Source organism: Budorcas taxicolor, chromosome 3, assembly GCF_023091745.1.
Source record: "Budorcas taxicolor isolate Tak-1 chromosome 3, Takin1.1, whole genome shotgun sequence".
NCBI classification, from domain to species: Eukaryota; Metazoa; Chordata; class Mammalia; order Artiodactyla; family Bovidae; genus Budorcas; species Budorcas taxicolor.
In genome coordinates, this window is record NC_068912.1 from 1,510,789 (window position 1) to 1,530,099 (window position 19,311).

General features: G+C 45.5%; 1 protein-coding gene across 2 annotated transcripts in view; it reads right to left on the reverse strand.

Moving 5' to 3' along the window:
• Positions 1-5,793: 5,793 nt before the first annotated feature.
• The window catches only part of RCSD1 (RCSD domain containing 1), a 68,716-nt gene continuing 55,198 nt past the window's right edge, over positions 5,794-19,311 (reverse strand). For both annotated transcript variants that reach the window (XM_052636641.1, XM_052636640.1), the window contains 3 exons: positions 14,964-15,167; positions 12,270-12,905; positions 5,794-7,863 (listed from right to left, as the gene is read on the reverse strand). In XM_052636641.1, the coding sequence (XP_052492601.1) occupies positions 7,831-7,863; positions 12,270-12,905; positions 14,964-15,167 (873 nt within the window). In that variant the 3' untranslated portion in view covers positions 5,794-7,830. The remainder of the gene's footprint in view (positions 7,864-12,269; positions 12,906-14,963; positions 15,168-19,311) is intronic.

Genomic DNA, 19,311 nt, shown 5'->3' on the forward strand with positions numbered 1-19,311 from the left:
GACGGAGGAGCCTGGTAGGCTGCAGTCCATGGGGTCGCTGAGGGTCGGACACGACTGAGAGACTTCGCTTTCACTTTTCACTTTCATGCATTGAAGAAGGAAATGGCAACCCACTCCAGTGTTCTCGCCTGGAGAATCCCAGGGACGGTGGAGCCTGGTGGGCGGCCATCTATGGGGTCTCAGAGAGTCAGACACGACTGAAGCGACTTAGCAGCAGCACCAGCAGTGTATTCTATTGCTTTTGCTACAAGGTAATTACCACTTCAGCATTCTTGCCTGGAGAGCCCCATGAACAGTATGAAAAGGCAAAAAGATATGACACTGAGAGATGAACCTCCCAGTTGGATAGGTGCCCAATATGCTACTAGAGAAGAGCGAAGGAATAGCTCCAGAAGGAATGAAGAGGCTGAGCAAGAGCGAAAACAACGACAGGCTGTGGATGTGTCTAGTGGGAGAAGTAAAGTCTGGTACTATAAAGGACAATATTGCATAGGAATCTGGAATGTTAGGTCTGTGAATGGAGGTAAATTGAAAGTGGTCAACAGGAGATGGCAAGAGTGAACATCAACATTTTAGGCATCAGTGAATTAAACTGGGCAGGAATGGGCGAATTTAATTTAGATGGTCATTTTATCTACTACTGTGGGCAGGAATCCCTTAGCAAAAATGGAGTAGCCATCATAGCCAACAAAAGAGTCTGAAATACAGTACTTGGGTGCAATCTCAAAAGTGACAGAATGATCTTGGTTTCCAGGGCAAACCATTCAATATCTGGTAATCCATGTCTATGCCCCAACCACTAATGCCAAAGAATCTGAAGTTTTAAGGTTCTAGGAAGACCTAAAGACTTTCTAGAACTAACACCAAAAAAAGATGTATTTTTCATCATAGGGGACTGGAATGCAAAAGTCGGAAGTCAAGCGATACCTGGAGTAACAGGCAAGTTTGGCCTTGGAGTACAAAATGAAGCAGGATAAAGACTAACAGTTTGGCCAAGAGAACATGCTGGTCATAGCAAACACCCTCTTCCAACAACACAAGAGAAGACTCTACACATGGACATCACCAGATGGTCAACACCGAAATCAGATTGATTATATTCTTTGCAGCCAAAGATGAAGAAGCTCTATGCAGTCAGCAAAAACAAGACTGGAAGCTGACTCTGGTTCAGAACATGAACTCCTTATTGCAAAATTCAGACTTGAAGAACATAGGGAAAACCACTAAGCCATTCAGGTATGACCTAAATCAATTCCCTTATGATTATGCAGTGGAAGTGACAAATAGAGTCAAGGGATTAATTCTGATAGAGTGCCTGAAGAACTATGGACAGAAGCCTGTAACATCGTACAGGAGGCAGTGATCAAGACCATCCCCAAGAAAACAGAAATGCAAAAAGGCAAAAGGGTTGCCTGAGGAGGCCTTACAAATAGCTCTAAAAAGAAGAGAAGCAAAAGGCAAAGGAGAAAAGGAAAGATATACCCATTTGAATGCAGAGTCCCAGAGAATAGCAAGGAGAGATAAGAAAGGCTTCCTCAGTGATCAATACAAAAAAATACAGGAAAACAATAGAATGGGAAAGACTAGAAATCCCTTCAAGAAAATTAGAGATTCCAAGGGAACATTTCATGCAAAGATGGGCACAATAAAGGACAGAAACAGTGTGTACCTAATGGAAGCAGATATTAAGAAGAGTAAGCAGGAATACACAGAAGAACTATACAAAAAAGATCTTCATGACCCAGATAACCACACTGGTGTGATCACTCACCTAGAGCCAGACATCCTGGAGTCTGAAGTCAAGTGGATCTTAGGAAGCATGACTACGAACTGAACTGGTGGAGGTGATGGAATTCCAGGTGAACTATTTCAAATCCTAAAAGATGATGCGGTGAAAGTGCTGCACTCGATAGGCCAGCAAATTGGGAAAACTCAGCAGTGGCCACAGGACTGGAAAAGGTCAGTTTTCCTTCCAATCCCAAAGAAGGGCAATGCCAAAGTGTGTTCAAATTACTGCACAATTGCAATCATTTCACATACTAGCAAGGTAATGCTCAAAATCCTTCAAGCTAGGCTTCTACAGTATGTGAACCAAGAACTTCCAGATGCTCAAGCTGGATTTAGAAAAGGCAGAGGAACCAGAGATCCAATTGCCAACATCTGTTGGATCATAGAAAAAGCAAGAGAATTCCAAAAATCATCTACTTCTTCACTGACTACCCTAAAGCCTTTGATTGTGTGGATCACATCAAACTGTGGGAAATTCTTAAAGAGATGGGAATACCAGACCTCCTTCCCTGCCTCCTGTGAAACCTGTATGCAGGTCAAGAAGCACCAGTTAGAACCAGACAGACTCTAGCAACAGTTAGAATAGACTGGTTCCAAATTGGGAAAGGAGTATGTCAAGGCTGTATATTGTCACCCTGCTTATTTAACTTCTATGCAGAATACATCATGTGAAATGCTGGGCTGGATGAAGCACAAGCTGGAATCAAGATTGCAGGGAGAAATATCAAAAGTCTCAGATATGCAGATGATACCACCTTTATGGCAGAAAGGGAAGAAGAACTAAAGAGCCACTTGACAAAAGTGAAAGAGGAAAGTGAAAAAGTTGGCTTAAAACTCAGCATTCAGAAAACAAAGATCATGTCATCCGGTCCCATCACTTCACGGCAAATAGATGGGAAAATAACGACAGACTTTATTTTCTTGGGCTCCAAAATCACTGCAGATGGTGATTGCAGCCATGAAATTAAAAGACTTGCTCCTTAGAAGAAAAGCAATGACAAACCTAGACAGGGTATTAAAAAACAGAGACATTACTTTGCCAACAAAGGTCCATCTAGGTTTTTTTCAGTAGTCATGTATGGATGTGAAAGTCGGACCATAAAGAAAACTGAGTGCCAAAGAATTGATGCTTTTGAACTGTGGTGTTGGAGAACATTCTTGAGAGTCCCTTGGACTGCAAGGAGCTTCAACCAGTCAATCCTAAAGGAAATCAGTCCTGAATATTCATTGGAAGGACTGACATTGAAACTGAAACTCCAATACTTTGGTCACCTGATGTGAAGAACTGACACATTGGGAAAGACCCTGATGCTGTGAAAGATTGAAGGCAGGAAGAGAAGGGGACAACAGAGGAAGAAATGATTGGATGGCATCATCGACTTGATGGATGTGAGTTTGAGCAAGCTCCGGGAGTTGGTGATGGACAGGGAAGCCTGGCATGCTGCAGTCCATGGGGTTGCAAAGAGTGGGACATGACTGAGCGGCTGAACTGACTGGGTTTCCACCAAGGAAACCCAACTGACATTATGAAAATGAAACTGTTAGTTGCTCAGTCATGTCCCACTCAGAGATGCCATGGACTGTAGACTGCAAGGCTCCTCTTGCCGTGGAATTCTGCAGCCAAGAATGCTGGAGTGGGTTGCCATGCCCTTCCTCCAGGAGATCTTCCCAACCCAATGATTGAACCCAGGTCTCCTGCTTTGCAGGCAGATTCTTTACCATCTGAGCCACCTGGGAAGCAACTGACATTATTGGTTTGTCTACAAGTAATTTTTTCAAAACTTCATATACAACTACACCATCAAGGGCCAGAGTCATTACTGACAAGAGTGCCCAGTGAGGAATCCTAGCCCATTTCAACCTCTTCCTTCTACATCCTGTTTCCCTCATGGCATCTCCTTGACTGTGCCAGGGTGTTGCAGGTACCACGGAGAGCCCAGAACTTTCCAGGAAGAGAAGTCAATAATTCTCTTTGTTCCTGTTTTTGAAGTGGGTGGCTCCCTTTATACTGCGAGGCATTTCACACATTCATCATCTCTTCTTTCTCTGAGGAGGATCAAAGAACCACAGTTTCCTGCCCCATTTGACTGCAATTGTGGTTTCTCCAGAATTCCCGTGGCTTTTCTTGACTCTGAGGGCAGAACTGGAGTAATGGTTTTCTCAGCCTCCGTAGGCACTCTGATCATGACATCACTGGGCCTGGCTTACTCTAAGCAAGACTGGGAAGTCAGGAAAGCGTGTAAACTGCCCTTAGACTTTCATGTACTCTGCTGTTCTTTTTCAGTCCCTTCTAGAAGGTTTTCTAGAACAAACTCAATTCAAGATGTGATGACAAAGGTATAAAATATTCTCTTTCTCAGGATATGCATTTTGAATGGGAAGACTAGAGGCAGTGGAATCAGTTGCTAATTAAAACATTTCAGGCATCTGGTATCAGTGAGGGAGCCGTTGGGCAGTGATAAATGCTGAGGATAATCTTACTCCAGTCCGAAATCAGCTCAGTCATTCCTTACTTAATAAGTATTTATTGAGTGCCTATAATACATGAGGCACTGGCACAATGAACAACACAGACACTGACTTAACCCATTGGAGCTCCAGACTGGCTCTGGACACAGCAAACACCACATGAAAAATGAGACTATTTTCTTTGGTGGCTTCTGAAAACAAATGCTGTTTTATTTGAGTAGCACTTAAATTTTGCTCAGACTCTGTTTTGTTTCTTGTTGTTGCCTACCCAGCATCATTTCTTTTAGTAACAGCACTCTGATTTAACCTTGAGGCACCCTGTTACTCCCATTCAGGGTCCTTGAAGATGACAGAACTAACTCACCTAGCCCCTAACTGCAGGAGAGAGCATGTGACCGAGGGCTGGCCGATCTGATCTCTGCATCTCCTTGTTCATAACGATCGGTTCAGACATGGATATGTGATCCCCATGGAGCCTACAGAAAACCTTTGTAGGATTTTCCCCTACAGTTATTAGGAAACAATAAGCTCTTTCTATTGGGTTTGCAGGCTGGGAAGAGCCTACTTGAGACTATGGTCAACAGAAGAAAGCAGAGACATTGCTTAATTGATTGTATTCAGGTCTGCCCATGGATTGTCAATGTATATTAACATTGTACAGGCAAATAGAGAAGGAGGAGGGGGAGAGAGCGATTCATAGACATAGCTGTTTTGTATCAGCCAGTTTGAGTTCCTCTCATTAGCAGCTGAAGGTCCTCATTCATTCAACTGCATTAAACTTTTACACCTCCAAGAGTACTTAATCAAAAGATGATGACGAACTATTTGTCCATCCACTCCTTTATTCCATTATCTAACATATGTTAATGATTAGTCAATTGGTCACAAGTCAAAACTGGTCTGGCAAACGATCCTTTTCAGGGTGACCTCAGTGAAGAGAGTGGAGTCCTACGTCTCTGGGGTTTTTGTGGTCATAGCTGGTTGGTTACCTAATGCTACATGCAGCTGAAACAGCATCACAGCCCCTTTTCAATACTGGCATATTCCTTCAAAACAGTCAGGTCTTTTTCATGCTCCCTCTCTGGAGAAAGGAGGAACACAGTTTAAAATTCAAGCTGGACTACAATGGAATTGGAAGAATGATTCTGACTCTTTTCTTCAACCTTGTAGCTGTGAAGAAACAGTGTTTTCCTTCAACCTATTAATGGAGCCTGAATGAAAGAAAGTCTTCCTGGTCTGGTGATGACTGTTCCACCTAAAACACAAATGGATTTCTTTAATCCCCAGGGTGAAGTCCTAGTCTCAACTATAGTGGTGCATCACCGAACCACAGTGTTTCGAGAAGAGAGCATTAAACACCCAGGCCGCAGCACCAACAGGGAACAGGGTCCTGCGTTCGCTTCATGAATTCCCCACCAGGAGTCACCAATAACAACGCCTGGGAATAGGTCTCTATGTTCTCGCAAGACAGATCAAATATGTGATTAACAGGGAACTGTTGAGACTTTTGATAGCATCACACACGCTCCTTCAGTGTCACATTCTTGTCATTTTTATTGCTCCTTCATCTGCTACTGTAAGGTATGTAAGATAGAGTTTCATTTCTACATTCACATCCCATCTATTCCATTCCTTCTTTTAGTAAGGAAGAATGGCAGATTTCCCCCTTTCACCACACACACCCACAACCAAGCTCACATTCTCAAAACTCTTGCCTAGATATGTGCACGCATAAACAACCCAAAGACATATATAAATAAATCCATGTATTGTTTAGGGGGTATACATCTCTGTGAAGAGATTAGATAGGTAGATAGACAGATGATAGATAGTATATAGATCTCAAAATAACTGACACACATATCTCCCAAACTCTGCTAAAATACAAAACTTATTATAGTATCAGTCTTCACTAGATTAGAAGATTTAGAAGCTACATTCAATTTAAAAATAGTTTTTGAAAAATGTATATATCAAATATTAATACTATTCTGGAGTTAGAAAAACTGTAATGAGGTGATAAAAACTGAGGTACCAGTGGTGAGATAAGGCCTTTTAGTCTGGGAAACTACTTTTTGAAGTCAGAGTAGATAGAGTATGGTCTAAGAGACCTCCAGAAAAATGACTGCTCCAACTACCAAATCTGCATGTTGAGATACTGAAATAAATCTGAATAAGGAGCAACTCTAAAGATTAAAATTTATTTGGACGAGCATCTTTCAGCAGGAGTGTGTGAAGGGGGGAGAGATTATGTTAAGAAAGGGGTAGTCAGGCCTCCTGTTCCTAGCGAAGCTTCCTGCACTCTCTCAACAGAACATTAAAGCAAGAGCTATTCAGGGAGAACAGACCAACGACCTACTCCATCCCTCCTGAGTCGGGGAGGAGACCCTGGGTTTCCATTCAAGTCAGGGAAGGATGTCCTTATTATGTAGGTTGCACATCGTGATGCCCATTGCACTTCCCAGGAGATACCTAATTCATGCTCGGGGCTCCCCTTCTGGAAGCACAGACTTCATCTTCCCAGGATAAACCAGAGGGCAGGCACTGCTCAGGTATCATTGTTCTGCTTTCAGGAAGAGGAAATGAAGTGCAGACCTGTGAAACCTCTTGACATTCTGCCTCCCCAAAGGAGTTGCTGCCTGCCTCTGCCTCTTGTTCCCTGGAAGTAGGAGATGAGCTGAAAATTCCTAACTAGAGAATTACCAGATGGGAAAGCTCCTGGTAAATTACCAGATGGGGAGCTTCCCTGGTGGCTCAGACAGTAAAATCGTCTGCTTGCAATGCTGGAGACCTGGTTTCAATACCTGGGTCAGAAGATTCCCTGGAGAAGGAAAATCCTGGAAAATGCCATGGATGGAGGAACCTCATAGGCTACAGTCCATGGGGTCACAAAGAGTCTGACACGACTAAGCGACTTTGCTTTCACTTTCAAAGCTCCTGTCCCTGGAACAGACATATATTTTCAAATGTTTCAATAATTATCTCTTCTAGTCCAGTGTTTTCAAAATTGGTTGACCAGTCACATTTGGACCAAGCTGAAAGGTTGTTTCAGGGTCTCCATACAATTTCAGGTCTTCTGTAACTTACAGGATGTATATTTCCAGTGATACTACTTTGATTCTAGCCACCTGAAATGAGTTTTTACTTATATTTGAGAACTGTGAAAACTTAGGAATAATAAAAAGGCTATCACTTTATATAAACACAATCTGATTAGCTAAATGCCAGTCCAGTTCTGAGGTCAGCTGTAGGGATAAGTGGGTGTGGATCTGGGCCCCACAGGTTGACCAGTATCCCTGGGAGTTGTCAAAACAGCAAATTGTTTTAAATAAGTTTTCTTAAAAAAAAAAAAGAAAAAAGAATCCATCAAGTGACACAAACTCAAGCTGATCAAAGTCTTCTGGCCTCAGGTCCGCTCTCCGTCTGCAGTGGTGTGCAGGCTGGGAAACGGCACCCTGTGTCTTCAGGCTGACTTCAGACTCTCAGCCCATTGTGCCCTGCAATGGCTTCCTTTTTGCTGCTACTTTCAAAGACACGGCTCCAGCAGCTTCATCACTGGAAGCAATGTGCTCTTCACATTTTAGTGTCCTGGACAGGGGTGTTATCCTGAGAACAAAAGAGGAAGGAATAAATTAGGAGGAGAGTAGAGAAGTCTGGACACTCAGCTTGTCTTCCTGGGGATGCTAAGTCAGGCAACAATAGTAATAGTGATAATAATGCTATGTGACTGACATAGTTTTTCATACTCATCAACACATTTATTCCTCACAAAAGCAATAGGAGTTTGATACTTGTATTTACTCTGTTTTATAGGTGGGTTAATTAAGGCACAGAGAGGTCAAGTGACTTCCCCTAGGTCATATAGTTAGCAAGTGGGGGAGTCAGGATTTAAACCCTGGGATCAGAGCTTGGGCTCTCAACAACGACACTGCCTTTTCCTTGATGCTTGGCCTCCCATGTCCTCGCAGCCCTAGCTTCTCCCCTCGTCACTCATTCCCTTTAATTTCATCATCCTGAAACACTGCTAAAGAATCAAAGAGAAAGAGGAAAAGTTCCTTATGAGCAGGAATGTATATGGGCAAAAAGGAGTTTCAGGTTCAGTTGAAAGTAACTGAAGAAACGAAGTAAGCAGCAGTCTGGTTTGGGGGCGTGTGGAATGAGGGGCTGCTGGGCCTGTGGGGTGCGGCTGGGACCCTGTGAGAGCCTGGCTGGCGCTAAGCAGTCAGGAGAGGCCAGGAGGTGATGGTGAGGACCAGGTGCAGGAGTCATGATGCTGCCCAGAGGCCGAGAAGGGGCCAGGGCAGCCCAGCCAGGCAGAGGTGGAAGGATGGACGTGGTTTCTAGGGTGGGTTGCCAGCATCAGCTATTTCAGAGAGGTGAGGATAACAAGAGCAGAGACATGTCAGGTCTTTGGTGGATGGAGGCCACGACTGAGCTTCAGAGTCATTGGTAAGAGTGAGGGTCAGAAAGCAGAGTTGAGAGATTTATCTTTAGGATTGGAGATAAATGTTTGTAGGCAGAAAGGGGTGAGCTAGTGAGGTGCTAGAAATACAGACGGGTAACCGAACAGGAAAATCTTGGTCTAACCCCCTCGCTCAAAAGGCACACGTATGCTCTGCAAATATCTTGTAGAAAAGTCCAGAAAACAATTGACACAGCAGACAAGGCAGGTAATCTTATCAAGGGTAAAGGGCCTCTCCTCGGATTCACAGGGAAAAGAGACTCAATGTCAAAGGCTGTCAAGAGGAAGTGATAGGTATATGCAGGAATTTAAAAAATATATCTTTCTCCGAAACAACTGCAACTCAGCCCATCAAACCCAAATAGGACTGAAAATGTGAACACTGAGTGATTTATAGTGATTATGCGTACCAAGAGAAAGCACAAAGAGAAAGATGGGGGCAGAGATTCAAAATTCATTCTCACAGATCACAGAAATTTACTGTATAGCACAAGGAACTATATTTGATATCTTGTAATAACCTATAATAGAAAAGAAAGAAGAAAAAGAATACAGATGTACACACATACATATGTATAATCAAATCACTTGACGGCACACCTAAACTAGCACAATATCATAAATCAATTAAAAAAATCCACTCTCCATACTCCCATGTTGCCAGAATCTTTAAAATGAGAATTTATTCTGTGCACTATGTAATAAAAATTAGACAGCTTACCCAGTAATTTTAGATACAGGTCAGCTGGAAAATGATTCCAACATTTATTAATTTAGTTCATTAATTTATTAATTGATATTAAATAGGCAAAATAGGAGAAAGTCTTTGCTATGTCTTCCAGCTTCTATTTTAAAATTATACTAGGAATCTATAGACCATACCTTTTGTTTACCTTACCAAATTTTGCCAATTCTTAAAGAAGAGTACATAAATTGAAAAGTCCCAGTGAATAGCATATTATTATTGGTTTGATGCAAGGGAAAAAGGGGAAGTTTGGATGTACAGATTCTGGAAAATACAGTATTTTCAGCTGAGTCTTTTTGCTGTTCACTTGGCACCTCACACACATACCCATATTTACCCCTGTATATTAAAGAATTTAATATACTAAGTCCTCAAGAATTTTTTCAAGAAGTTATCATTCTTCAATTAAAATCTCCTTGGGAGTGGATGTGTGTGTGTTGCCCGCACACACACACACACACACACACACACTGTAACTAGCACAGTGTTCTGCACATAGTGAGGATACGACACGTAATTAAATGAGAAACAAGATGCTGTTACGCTCTTGGAAAGAGGCAGCACCTCGCATTTAAGTGATACAAAAATGAAAATAGTGTCTTGAAAATAAAAAAATCCAAACATTTTAAAGTATTACTACTGAAGAAAGAACATTCAAAAGTTACATTAGGACCTGAGCACTAACAATTTGGAGTATAAAAACACAACCACAAAGAAGGGGGGCTGGAAGGGTGTACACACGCCAGGCCTATGTAATCTGGGCACAGTCCTAAACGACAGCTCTCAGACGGCATTTGAGAGCTACAGGCTCTGAGTCTGTTCAACCAATTTTGTGCTTATAAATTACTTCACCTGGTTGCTTCAAGGATCTAGACATTAACCGCTGAAAAAACAAAACCAAACACACTGGCTGGGTTGGGGTACAGAGAGGGTGGGAGTTAGGGAAAGCTTGGCAGGGGCCCCCATGCAGAGAAGGGCCTCACAGAGGGTCTGGAATCTGTGAAGCTATGGAACAAGGGGGAGCAGAGGTGAGTGAGTTGTCTTCCTCCAAAGGTATGTCCAACCCTAAGCCCAGTACATGTGCACGTGGCCTTATTTGGAAAGGGGATCTTTGTAGACGTGCTTAAGGATCTCAAGATGAGGTCATTCTAGACTTAGGGTGGGCCCACATCCAATGACTGGGGTCCTTATAAGAGAGAGGAGAGGGAGTTTTGAGGCACACAGAGACAGGCCATGTGAAGACAGAGTCAGAGGCTGGGGTGATAAGTCTACAGACCTGGGAAGGCCAAGGACTGCTGACAACCATCAGAAGCTGGAAGAGGCAAGATAGGATCCTCAGGGGTGCCAGCAGTCAGCAGGAGTTAGAAGAAAGACATGGAGCAGACTCATCCTCCAAGCCTCCATAAGGAAGCAACCCTACCAATACTCTGCGTTTGGAGTTCTGGCCTCCAGAACTGTGGGACAACACATTTGCATTGTTTTTAAGCTGCCGATTTCTGGTAATTTGTTATGGCAGCCCTAAGGACTTGAGTAATTTTAGAAATTACTAAAATTGAGAGTAAACACACAAGCACACCTCTTTGGTTGCTGTACAGAGAATGGACTATGTAGGCGGAAAAAATGGAAGCAGGAAGCCAGATAAGAGGCTAATGCAGTCGGAGGCTGACGGTGGCTTGAGTGAACGAATAAACTAAAACAAAGGGAAGGGGGAAACACTGGAGGGTGACTTTGTTGATGAGATTGTCAGGGGTGGTGGTAGGGGATGGGACACAGAACTTTTCTTGTGGAAGGCTGGTCTTGCTCCTGAGGCATAGGGAGGTGAGGTCAAGGTAGGCTTTCTGGGAGTGGTGGAAGGGGCCAGGTGAATAAATGCCCAGCAGGAAGGAAGGGACTGAGGCACTCCCGCTACCCATGTGCAGTAGGTATCTAACCCCCGTGCATGAATAGGTGGAACATAAAGTGTAGTAAAGCCGCTCAGTCGTGTCCGACTCTTTGCGACCCCATGGGCTGTAGCCTACCAGGCTGCTCTGTCCATGGGATTTTCCAGGCAAGAGTACTGGAGTGGGTTGCCATTTCCTTCTCCAGGGGATCTTCCCGACCCAGGGATCGAACCCAGGTCTCCTGCATTAGAGGCAGTCGCTTTACCATCTGAGCTACCAGGGAGGTCACATAGATGGAACATAAAGCCTCCTCTATTCATTTTGTGTGCTTTCTTTTTTAAAAACTATTTCATTCTATTTTTAATTGGAGTATAGTTAATACTAAAAATTTTTATTCTATTTTTTTTATTGTAGTCACAAAACCTCCTTTAAAGGCCCAAATCAAAAGCTATCCTCACCCTGAAGCTCCACTGGCACTCTCCACATACAAACTGTTTCCCCCTACTTGTGCCCCAGGCTTCCCTAGGAGAAGCCCCGCCTTCTTTACTGCACCCTAAGGAATTGCTGGTCTCAGGTGCTAGACTGTGAGTTTTCTATGGAAGGAGTACTTCCTTTGCTCTTGGAATCCACCACAGCAGTGAGCCCAGGCCCAGACACTACATCAGCAGGCCTTGATGTGTGGGTCTCAGTCATACCTAGAAAGATGCCAGGACTGCGAGGCAGTGAGAGGCAGCGGGTAAGACACACTTCCCTTTCTGGTTGCTCCCCATCGGTGAGAGCCTGTCTCAATCCAGCACCTGTGGTACTGCACACCCGGCTGACTGGTGACAGATAGAAGGGGTAGGGCATGGGGAAAAGGGTGCGCTGGCCCTGCCCTGTCCCGGGGGTTGGGAGTGGGGTGGGAGGGACAAGCCGGGCCGCCCACCTCTGTCCTGGCGACCTCGCTGCTGGTGTCCGGCTGGGCATGGCCAGAGTCGGGGCTGCAGCCTGGCTTGAGGCTGGCCCCTTCATCTTGCTTTTCCTCGCTGGTCCCCTGCTCTGGGCTGTGGCCGCCCGCCGCTTCTCCAGGAGGGGGTTGAGGGGGCTCCTCCTCCGCGGCTCCCTCCTCCAGCCCCTTTGCGTCTTGGCTGCTTTGTCCGGGCTCCTCCTCTTCACTGGCCACCCTCTCCTTCACCTCTGTGGGCTCTTCCACCTGCTCTCCAGCCGGCCTCTCCTCTTTGGGGCTCCCACACCCATCCTCCGCCTCTGAGCTGGAGGCTCGGGCTGGATGCTGGCCAGCCCCCTCCTCAGAGCCCCCCACAATCTTCTCCAGCTCCTGGGCTTCCCCCACAGCCCTGCTCTTCTCCTCCAGCTTCTCTGTCCTGCTGGGCGTCCTCCTCAGAGGAGGGGATCCTGGGGCTTTGCTCTTGGCCGGGAACACCTCGTCCCCGCTCTCTTCCTTGGCACCATTCTCCTGGGAAGGCTCCACGGCCCTGAACTCCCCCAGTTCCCCACAGTCTGACTGGGACCTTCGGAATCTCCGGGAGGGAGGGCGCCTTTTTATGGAGCCCCTTGTCCGCACCTGGAAGAAAGTGTTAAGGAATGTACATCTGTGAAAACAGCCAAGGTGAGGATGCATGTTCTTTCAATGCCAGTTTCACAAGCCCCACCTGAGGATCATTTGATTTTCCACGAGGATGTAGCACTGTTTGCTATTTATTATAGGCAGAGCCCTATGGGGTTATGGTATATGGTAACCTGCAGAATTTTTTCTGTGTGGATGAAGATAAAAATGCTTTCTATCCAATAAGAAAAGATACCCTAAGATTTTATTGGTTCTGTAAAACATCAATCAGTTTGGTGTCTAACTTAGCAATTTTATTCGCACATTTGTTCTATTTAATTGCTTATAAATAACCAGTTCTTTGAATGAGCTTTACCATCTTATAGATTTCCTCATAAATTAACAAGTTGAACAAAATCTCTATTTCATATTAGAGTCATGTTTTAACATTTTGAGGACGCTACTTTGACAAAGATGAGTGGAAGGTGTGTGAGACTCAGAACAAGGCCTCACCTTCGTCCACTGGACTTCGTCAGAAGTTCAATGGGCATGTTTATATCAGATGCCCTACTTTATTCACATGATGTGTCCTTTAAAATTTAATGTGCAAAGTAGGGACTTCTCTGATAATCCAGCAGTTAAGAATCCCCCCTGTCAATGCAGGGACAAAGGTTTGATCCCTGGTTGGGAAACTAAGATATCACATGCCATGTTACATTTTTGTGTTTGTCAATCCCAGTTTTGTCTCAGTGGTTTAGAATGAATGCTTGGTTTTAAAAGAGCTTCCCAGAAACTCTGCTGAGACCACAGTGAGGCTAGCCTGCACGCCATCAAGGCCTCAGTCCTCATGGCCTGCAGGGTTCAGAAATAATCCCATCTGCTCCCTTACTGCTGCTGCAAGACTCAAGTCCCCAGTATCAGGGCTCTCCCTGGGGTTCCTCTCTGTCCCCAGGGGTCTCTCCATTGTTCTGGGCTAAAGGATCCCTATTCTGTCCCCAGCCAGCAGGCTCAAGCCCACCCCATGACCTCTTTGTTTCCTTGGGCTCTACCTGTTTCTGCATATTTGATCTCTTTTTCTTAGATGGATTCTCCGGAAGTGTCCAGAAGATCCTGCTCTCTCCATCCATAATTCTAAAGTCACATACATTTATTAATACCATTTCCTGGCATTGGAGCCCTTTAACTCTTAGCCTCTCCCTGGCTCTGGCCCAAATTTGCGGCATGTATTGTCAGAGTGTACTGGATTGTATGCACCTCTGATTCCTGATTCTTCCCTCCTTCCAGTAGGGCAGGGATCTGATGAAATTACACACAGAGTACCAGGTAGCATCCACAGAAACAAGCCTTGTTACACATCTATTTTGCAAAGGAAACAGTTTGGATGTTTTTTAACTGGGGTGTGCATGCAGGCTAAGTTGCTTCAATCGTGTCCAACTCTTGTGACGCTATAGACTGTAGCCCTCCAGGCTCCTCTGCCTATGGACTCTCCAGGCAAGAATACTAAAGTGGGTTGCCATGTTCCCTTCCAGGGGATCTTCCTGACCCAGGGATCGATTCTGCATCTCTTACGTCTCCTGTATTGGCAAGCACGTTCTTTACGATTAGCACCACCTGGGAAGCCCCTTAACTAGGGCAAGATGCAGCAAAAACGATTTGAGCCTATTCTGGGTCACTTAGGAGTATTCGAATCAACCTAGTGACCCTGTCCTCCTTTTTTGCTGAGTCACTGCTTTTGACATAAGTCTCAGCTGGGATCAGTTGTGACTTCCTCCCTCTCTCTCCACAAAGGATGGAGAACTCGCTCCCTCCCCATGCCTGCCTTTCACGTGAGGGGAGCAAGTTGCAGGGAGAGGGGATGAGAGAGACAGGCTAGGTAGAGGGTGATCTTAGTTCAGGGATCACTTGCCAGAAAGAGGAGACATATCCTTTGTTAAAAAGCAGCTCTGACCACAGCTAAGGTGTGTCCTCCTTTCTCCAGGGCGACACAGGGTAGAGATAATTCAGGATTGCTCAGTACCCACATGTCCACAGACATTATAAACAAAGACATCACAATACTTAGGACCCAGACAGTACCTTATTGTAACATGGCAGATGACTGCCTTCAGGAGGCTGGTCAAAGCTGACAGGCACCTCCTCTGGTTCGCTGGACCGGGATCGCACTCCAGGGCTGCTGGGGGTAGAAGGTGGGCTGTGAAATGGTGACACCATGGCCTTGAATCCAGGACTCTTGGGAGAGGCCCCAGGAAGCAGGGCTGCTGGATCAAAGACTAAATTGGCCTGTTGGGAAAGATGAGGAATTTCAGGTAAGGGTAGAGAGAAGATGAACGTTCCTAAGCTAGCATGTTGACTTCCTGGCCTTAGAACTGACTGAGACTAGGGACCGTGAGGCTTTTCTTACTTCCTAACCAATCATCCATTGTCACAGCACGTCCTGCTCCTGGAAGACCTGCTTACTTTATCTACCTTCGGCTACCTGGCTTACTCCAGCTTGCATTCCAGAATGCCCAGGAAGTACTGATTTGATCTAAGAAAAATGCATGGAGTGGTCCCAATTTATAGACAGAGAGGCCAAAATAGCAACTGCCAGGACTTGCAGGCACCAGGATCTCACACTAAGTCAGCAGCTTCCCCATCCTTCTCGTCAGTCAGTAGCAGTTGCCACTCACAGGATGCCTCCTCTTTGCTGGGCATGTGCAGTTTCCCCCTCTACCCTACACATTCAGTTTTGTTCCCAAGGCACAAATTAGCAAAGTGTTTAAGGAATCTGCCCTGGGATTCAAGCCCGGTCTCTTTGTCCCTCAGCCTCCAAGTAAGTACAGGGTCTTCCTCAGTAGACAACCAGGATGATGGACAGAGCAGGCCACCAAGGCCTCCGGGGGAGCTGGCAGTGCGGCTGCAAGGGTGCCCCAACCTGGCCATCACAGTGCAGTTGAAAGCAGGCTAAGATGAACCCTGAGGGCAAGCAAAGAGAAGGGGTTACCCAAAGGCAACCAGGGCCTAAGGGAGTCACGAGGTTGGTGGCGGGGAGGAGGCAGGTGGTCCTAGACCTATCCAACTGCCTCAGAGAAGGTGCAGGAGGGATTGAATGTGAGCGCCCTGAGTCCTCTGGGATCATCTAGGGGAACCAGCTCCTCCAGCTCTACCCTCTACGTTTCCAAATCTTTGCCCAGTTGCATCGGCCAGAGCAGGAAAGCCAGCAGCAAGGTCTGCTGGGAAGGGACCAGGCTTGAGGGCAGACGATGCTCTCCACGCAGACACATCTGACTCCAGATATCTACTCTTTCACTTGATAGCTGTGTGACCTACAGGCAGTCCAGTAGCCTTTCAGTATCTTGGATTTTTTATTTGCTCAATCGACTGAGCCTGACCTTCAGAGTCTTTTATGCTCTGGTCCCATTACTCTCTCCTGTCATTACCTGACCCACACCCTCTCCCTCCAGACTTTCCTCGGTGTTACCCTCCTGTTAGCCAAGGCTCTGTCATCCCGAAGAGCTCCTAGATGGTACTTTAGGACTTGCAAAGTCTAGAACACTATGCATGTTTAAGATGACATTAGTACTTCTATTGTGATTTTAGGAAGAATTTATAATATAGACAAGATTGTGTCATAGTAAAATTAAAAATATAAAAGTTAAATAGCAACACTGTGAGCCCATGCCATGTCTAAAAGCAGCATATGGCAGGCACCAAGGGACAGGTTTGGACCACACAGGCTGAGGGAGTTGCTGTACTGGGATGGCTTGGAGGGCTTCCTGGCAGTGGGGAGGTTAACTGGGCATTAAACGAGGTCTTCTTCCCCTTTCAATGTCCAGCTGGGAAATTCTCTCTGTCAGACTGCTCACAGGCTTCCCTGGGGGCTCAGTGGTGAAGAATCCACCTGCCAGTGCAGGAGACACAGAGACGATCCCTGATCCAGGAAGATCCCACATGCCTGGGAGTAACTAAGTCCGTGCACCACAACCATTGAGCATGTGCTCTAGAGCTGGGCAATTGCAATTACTGAGCACAGCGAGCGAAGACCTCAAGCCCTAGAGCCTGTGCTCCACAGCAAGAGGAGCCACCCTGAAGACCCAGCACAGCCAAACATAAATAAATAAACATATATTAAAAAATACTGTTCACAAATAAAGTGGGTCTTCTAGCCAGTGGAAAACTTCTTTTAACAAAATATTTTATTTTTATTTATTTGGCTTCACTGGTTCTCAGTTGCAGCATGCAGAATCGTTAGTTGTAGCTTGCCAGATCTAGTTCTCTGACCAGGTATCCCCTGCATTGGGAGTGCAGAGTCTTAGCCACTGGATCACCAGGCAAGTCCCTTGAACTTTGAATTATGAACTTCTCCAATGAAGAAACATCATAGTTTCCCTCTCATCCAATAGAATATTTAGAAGAAAAATTGAGCTGATGATGCATTTCGTAGTTCTTTTCCTACATAGTTCCAACAAAGTGGCTCCTAAGGGATCTGGCCAAATTATATACTGCTACTGACATTCTTCATAAGATTAAACCGTTGGAGATCAAGACCTCATTCTCAGGTTTCCATATTTCCCTAAGGCACTTGTTAATGACCAGAAAAGGGGAATAAGACCAAAATTTCAAGGTACACGGTCTTCGTGATAATTCCTAGCAGTTGCCTGAGGGCTGTGGTGGGCTGCAGGGAGGCGGAGGTAGAGGTCCTGCATTACACCCTTGACATCGAGCGGGGGGCATGTCTCAGTTCAGGGGTCCCCTGTGAGAGATCCCTGTGAGGTACATGGGAGCCCTGCATCCTTCTACAGTGATGGGCAGCCCACCCCTTCCCTGCAACTGAGATGGAATCAGGGCTTTTCATGATGCATTAAACTTCAGAAAGACTCCTTCTGACCCTCCACCCGGTAGGCTCATGACCCCAAACCAGAGGTGCTTTCCTTAACTGCAAATCAGGCTGGGGGCCAAATCTCTGGGCTCTCCCGTAGCTGGGAACTACAGAGGCTGTGACTACTTGTCCTGACGCATCCCTAAGAATGGCTCCACAACAAGGTTGAAGAATCAGTTTCATCAGTTGGACCCAGACAGGAGAATCCAGTGCAGGAGAGTCTTGCTGAGGCTGCAGTGAAAGCTTGAGCATCTTCTACAGGCCTGACCCAGACATATGCTTGCTCCTCCTCTGCATTTCAGTTCACACTGTTCCCACACCAGAGAACTTCCCTCCCTCCTTTCCAGCCACCCTTCTTAAGGACCAACTCGGGGAATACGTGTTTCATAAAGCATTCGTCAGTTATTCCTGACCACTTGACTTTCTTCTTGCTCCATAATTCTAGAGCAGTAGATCTCACCTAAGGTTGGGGACAGGGGGATGGTTTTGTTCCCATGAGACATTTGGCAATATCTGGGGACATTTTTTCTTTGTCAGTTTATTGAGTGCTGCTGGCATCTAGTGAATAAGGACTGCTGCTAAACATCAAATTATCCAGCCCAAATCATGCTGAGGTAAAAAAAGTCCTGGTCTAGGGACTTCTTTGGTTGTCCAGTGGTTAAGAATCTGCCTTCAAAGCAGATGGGTTCGATCCCTAGTCAGGGAACTAAGATCCCACATGCCTTGGGGCAATTATGTCTACAAGCTGCAACCAGAGCAAGCCCATGCTGCACTGAAGACCCAGTGCAGCCAAATAATAATAATAATAAATTTTAAAAAGAAAAATCATACCAACTGTAAAAAAAAAAAAAAAGTCATGGTCTAAAGCAGTAGGAGTTGGATAGTTACCCACAATTTAGACCTCGGGTATTTACTCTCCCCTATGTCTTTTATTGTATCATATGTGAAAATCTGGGCTCCCCTACTGGCTCAGATGGTAAAGAATCTGCCCGTAATGCAGGAGACCCAAGTTTGATCCTTGGGTGGGAAAGATTCCCTGTAGAAGGAAATAGCAACCCACTCCAGCATTCTTGATTGGGAATTCCCATGGACAGAGGAGCCTGGTGGGCTAAAGTCCATGGACATGTAAAGAATCAGACACGACTGAGTGACCAACACTAACCTGTGAAAATCTTGTCTCCACAAGATTGTGAGATAAGTGCAGTTATATGCGTCATTCACTCTCCTAGGAAAGCCAGGGGGCATAGCGGGGAGGGCATGCAAGGTAACTGGCAATGAGGAAGGGCAGAACGCTTTCCAAACAATGAACTTGGCCATGGTGGTGTGATGTCTAGCAACTGAATTTCAGCCCTGTATAAGGTTGAAGTGGTCTGTGACTGCACTCACGCCTTGGAGAGGACTTGGCTATTCCTGGAGTGTTTCTTGCACTATAATGTCCTTTCCCCATAAGATATCCCATTCTCTTCTCTTCCCATTCTCTGCTAGGTGTTAACGACTTGACTTCACATTTGATAGGGTCCTCATTTTGGTGTTTTGCCTTTAAGTAGAGCTTCCCATCCTTCAGGG